Source organism: Achroia grisella, unplaced genomic scaffold (assembly GCF_030625045.1).
Source record: "Achroia grisella isolate CSIRO2021 unplaced genomic scaffold, CSIRO_AGI_Agris_v1 utg546, whole genome shotgun sequence".
NCBI lineage: Eukaryota > Metazoa > Arthropoda > Insecta > Lepidoptera > Pyralidae > Achroia > Achroia grisella.
In genome coordinates, this window is record NW_026712931.1 from 1,172,688 (window position 1) to 1,180,303 (window position 7,616).

Here is a 7,616-nt window from a genome sequence, read left to right on the forward strand (position 1 = left end):
TTGCAGAATAAGTAATGCAATTATCTGTAGTATGGAAAAATTAACTGAAATTTATTTTTTATAGTTAGCGGCTTCTAGTCCAGTTGGAGCGCTGGCTTATGTTGTAGAGGAACAAGCGTTATTTGTTAAAGTGAATTCTGGATGGCAATACGTTTTGGTGAGTTTAAGAAAATACTACATTTAAAATATAAAAAGTATTTTTATCTTAATAACGTCAAAGCACTTGTGAAATCATTTTAGCTACAAAATTTTCATTTCTTTTGAACTATTTTCTAACAGTACAGAACAGTTAAGTAAAATGATATTTAGATTGATGTTTTTATTAATGAAAAGTAAGAATGAAATTCTTTTATTATACTATTAAAATACTGAATCTTAAAATGTTTTCTTACAGCTGGGTTCATTAGTGACTCATTCCCCACCCCCATCAGTACCTGTAGCTCCGACTACACCACCAGCCAAATTCCCCTTGCCTGCTGCAAGTTTAGTACACGTGCAGGCCATGCCTAATTCAGTAGAGAACTCCATATCCTACACAGGACCTAACGTAAGTTTATACTTTTTTATTATTATTAAGTTATTTAATTTCAGAAGGTATATAAATACAATACTTAGGAGATCCTTTGCGGGATAGACAAGAGCTATCTTCAATTCTCACACTTAATTCATGCTTCATCAACATTTATAACTCATCTCTTGCCCAAAAGGCGGTACAGAATATTGTTTAGTGCTCCTTCGCACTGCTACACGATATATGTGATCGTAATAGGTCAAACTATAGGATTTCCATATTTTGAAGCCCCGGATGCAGAAAGAGCTGTGTAATAGATTTAACATGTATATGTATCAGGTTATGGCATTATAGCTCAATAAATATTTCATAGCTACAATTTATAAATATCTATTCAGGCGTTTTATGATCATCTGCTTTTTGTTAGCTACGGTAGGGATCTTAGGCTCTCTAATGGGTATTTACTTTATTTGTGTCAAGGTTTTTGTTACGTTTTTTTTCCTTTTATATTTAACTTGTTGTATACTTTGTATACTTCGTTTTTGTATACTTCCACTTAACATACTACATATCAGCAATTTAATATATTCAGATTACTTTGTCTAGCGATTTAGCATACCACCTTACTTCCTATGGTCACAGGCACAATTCCTATTGTTTGGCGCATTAATATTGGCGCTGTACAAATTGTCCTAAGATATTATAAAAAAATATATTATTATTATGTTAATATTATGACAGATTCGACTCGTAGCTCTCAACGACCCAATGCCAGGCAATATGCACGGTGGTCTGCGACGAGTTGATTACGCGTGCTATAGACAAGCGAGGAGAGCCGGGTTGCGTGGCACTTTTAGAGCATTTATTACAAACAGGTCAGTATTATTATGACTTTATTTTCTATTATTATATTATGACCTCCTAACCTAAAAACGTCCCTTTTGAGGAATCATAGTGTGATTTTCTTTCCTGTTGTTTAATATTTTTATCGGCGAGTTGTACAAAGCTGATTCTATTATTACTTATATAGGGCAGCGCTTTTATATTAAATACTTCCCAAGAATCAATATTACTGAGCCAAGACTTCTATAGTTAGAAAAGAAAGGAAACCAATGCCACTTACAAATATAGCTTACATACATATAAAAACCCCGTCTTGACTATTATCCCAGATGGATTCATCAGAGGCATTGTTGATTGTCGTAGTGACCACAGTAATTGACATGCCCACGATTAGCTACTCATAACTACTCGAATTCAAGGCGACAGGGTTAACCTACTACCGTCTTTCTAAATTTGTTTGTTATCGTTGTATCCTTTACAGGAGAGTTTTATTACTGTACTCACTGTAACAATTGGTTTATTACTGTAGTAGTAGTCAATAATAAACCAATTGATCACGGCGCTCTCCAAAATTTGATTCAACTAAAACTATATTTTCCAAATTACAAATAATATATACTAGTTACTTATTGTTTTTCTCTAAGGGAAACTTTTAAAACTTACTATTGATTTTTTTATTTCAATCCGTTTAGTTATAAAATGCATTCATTATTAAACTAGTATTATTAAACTGGCCTGGTATTATTAAACTACTTGCCTGAAAATTTTATAATTTTATTTTGTTTCAGAATACAAAATCTAGACTCGATAGTGCGCTACTCAGACAGAGAGTTGCCTGTCATGAATAACCAAGGAGAAGTTCTATTTAAGTCCTTCTCTGAAATATTTGATGGAAATGGTGGTGTGATGGTCGGAACGCCTAGAATATTCAGCTTTAGTGGAAAAAATATCATGACTGATACACATTGGTAAGAAAAGCGCATAAAATATTATTCTACTGTATTTTTCAACAAACAGTTCATGCAAATTTGCTTACGAGACATGAAAGGTTTAAATCACAATAAATCATATCATAAAATACGATACACAGAGTAAAAAATCCATTAAAACTAAAGATACAAAGTCCATTAAAACTAAAGAAACTCAAAAGAAAGTAACAACTTTTCATATACGTATAACTGAAGTCATACATACAATGTTATTTACATAAAATAGCATTTCGTATGGCAAACAACCTCATGGGCCACCCGATAATAAGCGGTTCCTATTCTAGAGAACTTAGATGTTATGCTTCTTATCCTTTAATTACACTGCCTAATGCCCTGCCCTGTCCTACAACCAAAACCGATATTACAAAGCAAGCTATTTGGCGGCTGAAGTAAGTGAGACTGAGGACCCCCCGCAGTTGATTTTTACAGCCTAACTCTAATTAAATTTAAGTAATATAACTTACCAATTATATATAACAGGCCCCAGAAAATTATATGGCATGGCGCACATGCTAGCGGAGAAAGAGCATTCGATGCATTCTGCGACGAATGGCAGAGTAGTGAACCTACCAGCAGAGGCATGGCCGCCTCTTTATATTCTCATAAACTACTCTCACAGGAGAGGTAAGTTCTACGAGCCATTTAAATATCCTAGGAACAGTTTTGTTCGTTCAATGACACGACTTAGCGCACGACTGGTCCGACTAAATTCTCTTTATATTACGGACTGCTGACCAACATATCCGTTGACAAATCCGATCGTTCGTGTTTGAAATTTTTAATCTTCGTGATTATTGATATTTCCTAGAAATTATGGATCATTCCCACTAGCTTATCTCTGATATACTATTCCTCCACTTCTGATGATAAAAACTAAACTAGGTAGATTTTATTGGACGACTAACGAGTTTTTTTATTGACTGACAGATCTATCTCGGTCGTTCCGTATCGTACCAATTTGCAGTATTTGTCAAGTCGGCAAGAAAGAACATGACAAGTAGACAGCACTATTTTTTTATTGATATATGTTATTTTAAAGAAATATGTATATAACTCGCATATATTGTACACTGACTAGGCTATTTAACAACTACGCCAGAATAATAATTGGGTATTAAATAAGGACATATATTTGTATGATATTAAATTATCAACTGTTTTGACTACATAATGTATATATATTTTGACTATGTAATGTACGCTATAAACACTTTTACGAGTTAGGTTCCGAATTGCGAGAAACTCGAATTCACTACAAATTACTTATTCAGAACTTACTAGTGTAGTGATGTGGGCCATGGACAATGATAATGAAATACTGAGACTGAATGGTTTTCAAAATAGGATTTTTATAACGGCTCATAAAAATATTATTTGATGATACCAAAATATAAAAATTCTCATAATAATGAATGAATACGGTTAGTCTTTTCTAAAATAATATAATATTTTCAGCTTATTATTTATTGTTGAACTGTATATACTTTACATATATGTATCATATTTTACAGACATTCCTGCAACAATCACTTTGTTGTGCTTTGTGTGGAAGCTACTTCAAATGCAAGCAAAAGAAGTAAAAGAGAAACAAGAAGGTATTTATATTCATTTTACCAAGATGATTATATTTTTACTTTTTGTAGAACAGTATTTCAAAATAATCTTTACCTCTAACTTACAATATCAAAGTTTATTTTCTTTTGTATTCATTCTCTTTGCACACATATATAATATAATAATGAAATTTTCATAGAATATATTACTAAATATGTACCTATGTGACAAAATATAAGCTAAGAGAAGTTAGCAAGATTTATTAATTATATAATTTTGTGAAAATGTTCAACATGATTAGACGACGCCATGAATAAATTTACTAGATCTTCTTGATTTCTTCTTTTTTCAGATATAACTCGACCGGATTATTAGACGAAGAAGATTACATGTACAATGCCGACGAATATCAACAACTACTGAATGAAATATTTGCTCAACCGTACAGAGAAAACTAATACCTATTCGGCTAGATTTAAAGTATAAACCAAAATAACACTACAGAATAAGTTAAGAGTGTCACCGCATTGGTACGAAATGTATTATTGTATTGAAAGTTTGAGATTATTCAAATCAAGTGGGTAGAGCTTGGTGTTCATGTGAGATTCCTATTATAATAAGGGTATATTTAAGCAATCGTATATCACTAAGACATTATATATATTGCTTATAACAAGTACTTATAGTCACATCTAGATATGCATTTTGTCATTATTTCTGTTGCTAATAAATATTGTAAATATTTGTTTTTTTCGTAGTAGTATATATTGTTTCTTTTTAAGTTCATATAATTTAATTTTCTTTTTTTATATCTTAATAATGTTTCGGACACCAAAACCGATCGTATAATTTTGAGCTGCTATCATTAAAAATACCCAGCTTGTTATAATAACATTGATCCACTTTAATTTTGTAATATTATAATATAATTTCTTTTGGTATTTTTAGGTAATATCTTTAAAAATTTATTAATTCTTGACATTTTTTACCCATGACGGAACTAAAAATTGTGTTTGAAATTGTTAGTACGCGCAATAGCTTGCTTCGATTTTCTGTAAAGGGATTGTGATTTATTAACCTTATTTATACGAAATATATTGTGGTTTATATGATTTATTGACATAAGTGGTCCTATTGTAATTTCCTCGGGACTGAAATTATTGTGATCCAATAATGTTAAATTACTAGTACATTATTTTAATTTTAATAATTATATGTGCACTGAAGACATTATATCTTCATAGTTATATATGGCAAATTTATCTGGTGATGAATTTATGATGATATCCGAATGATACATTTTCCGTGTTCGTAATTTATTCATTATGACAATTTCACTTTTATCTACGAAATAAATGAAGTATTTCATGTGTAGTACACAAAAATTAATAAAATAAGTAGTTGTATATTTATAAAAATACTTCTCATTGTATTAATTTTAACTTATTTAAAAAATGCTTTTCTAGTTATAGTCATGAAGTGGTCAGTATAGTAAAAGTCTCATTTCACAAAATATTACATTAATTATAGCCTGTTGTGTTTATATATTATCGAAATCGTACAGGCAAATACAGTAGTTCTACCTACTATACTGGTATTGATATATATTGGCGACTTAAAATCATACTTTATGGCATAATATGGGATGGACCTACATATATTCAGCATAAACGATACATGGATTGCAATAAGAATGATATATGTGTAAACTGTAACTTTTGTCTATTCAATTTTCATTAGGTGATTATTATTAAGAAAAATCTAATTTTAAATTGTATATATTAAATATTATCTCGTATAATATTTAAATTAAGACAAATAAGGAATTTTTAAATTAAATGAATGTTTAAAATTGACAAAATTAAAGTCAGTGCTGTAAGCTTCTTATAATGCGATTAAAGACTTATTTTTTTTTTATACTTAATCTATTATTATACTACTTAATATATTCTACATATATAGAGTTTTATTATTAAATATTTAATCTTTAGTTACAAAAAGAATACCGCGATATTACTTACTAAAATAAAAAATCAATATCAAATTCACATCTGCGACTGAGCTATAAAGTACTTATTTCACAAATAAATAATAAACAACCATGGGCTAATTATGGAATAGGTACCTAAAAGCGCCTATACTTAGCCCTAAAATCGGTAAGGACTAGTGACGGGGAGCCCCACATCGCTGATATCCTTCTAGCGATCTGGGGCTCTTCCTATCATTGATCCAATTTAGATACCAATTTTAAAACCCTGTGCAGACTACTTTGCTTTATAAAGAAAACTAAATAATTAAAGTGTCGTACGTCATAATATGTGCCATTCTAATTTAAAAAGTAAGTCTGATATGTCATATGACGCAATATTCTTGTCTATTATTATAAAGAATACATTATTGAACTCACCTTTAGTACTTGCATACCTAATATTAAATAGTAGGTAGCCTACATTTAATTAACTTATCAGTAATTATTATTTTAAAATGTAACTAGTCGCAATTTAACCATTGTACTGTTTTTGTTAGTGTTTGTAAACTTATTATAAATAAATTATACGTTAGATATGTTATTAAAAGTTTAGTGAAAAAAAATATTAGAATATTTTAGAGAAGATATATAAAATTATTTAAAAATAAAAATTTTGTTATTTATAATGTTGTTAATTAATTTGTATTATTGGTTTAATGGAACTATTAACAAAAATGGTACAATTTTTTTAATTATATAAATTAATTATAATATTAGACATGACATACCATAAGCATTTACAAAAATACTAGAATAAGTGCTTGTGCATCGTATATCAGTAATGCGTGTATTATATCGACTGTGTTTATACCTACTACAATTAAAGCTAACTTCAATAAGTTGAATAAATGTTTTCACTATATGTTATTTTTAATTAATTATAAACAAAATCGTTCCTACATACTACCTTATAAATTCCTCTAGCTGTAACCGCTATTTCATTACTCATTTAAGAAATTACTTTTACTTTATTTTTTCGCCATATGTCACTAAAATCCCTTGATACGTTTTGTAATACTTTATACTTTTAAACATATAATACGCGACAATCTTTATTTTTATTTCATATTGGCTTTATATTTTTCGGTGACATTGGTTTAGTTTGTAAGCACCTGCCTTTTGACTTGATCCGCCTTTTACAAATAACTGTGTACAAATATATATATTTTAAAGTTTATTTCCAACACAACATTGCTTAGCGGATACAGAAGTTTTCTTATTTGAGTAATACCGAGTTACCGCTACATACTTTGAGGGGACGACTTTTTTCGTCTTGCAATTCCATTAATGTTTGCAACAAGATGAAACGTAGCTGTTACTTCACTAGAAATAAATGAATCTGCAAATATTGGCAATTTTGAGCCTTATTATAAAGACATAGAGTTGAGTGTTTGGCAACTTATTTTCAACGACCAAACTATCGCACGGATTTAAAGTTAGTATTTAAGTAGCAACTGTAAATGTGGTGTCAGAGGTAAGGAAATCAACTTTTGTGAATACAACTGGCAGATTATATGCAAGGAAACTTTTGTCTAATTAGACGATTTCACAAGATTCAAACTTGATAAGTTTAACATTTGTATAACAAAATCAAATAGCAGAGTAAGTTTTAAACTCAGAAATGTCTAGCAGATACCCGTGACTTCGTGTGCAGAAACGTTCATCCTTTAATCGCCTCTATCCAGTGTAT

General features: G+C 30.0%; 1 protein-coding gene across 1 annotated transcript in view; it reads left to right on the top strand.

Moving 5' to 3' along the window:
• LOC131847991 (collagen alpha-1(XVIII) chain-like) overlaps nucleotides 1-4,657 on the top strand; it is a 157,431-nt gene extending 152,774 nt beyond the window's left edge. The window contains exons 21-27 of the mRNA XM_059197721.1: nucleotides 65-157; nucleotides 395-547; nucleotides 1,253-1,386; nucleotides 2,143-2,322; nucleotides 2,824-2,967; nucleotides 3,855-3,938; nucleotides 4,250-4,657. Coding sequence (XP_059053704.1) covers nucleotides 65-157; nucleotides 395-547; nucleotides 1,253-1,386; nucleotides 2,143-2,322; nucleotides 2,824-2,967; nucleotides 3,855-3,938; nucleotides 4,250-4,355 — 894 coding nt within the window. The 3' untranslated portion in view covers nucleotides 4,356-4,657. The remainder of the gene's footprint in view (nucleotides 1-64; nucleotides 158-394; nucleotides 548-1,252; nucleotides 1,387-2,142; nucleotides 2,323-2,823; nucleotides 2,968-3,854; nucleotides 3,939-4,249) is intronic.
• Nucleotides 4,658-7,616: the final 2,959 nt, after the last annotated feature.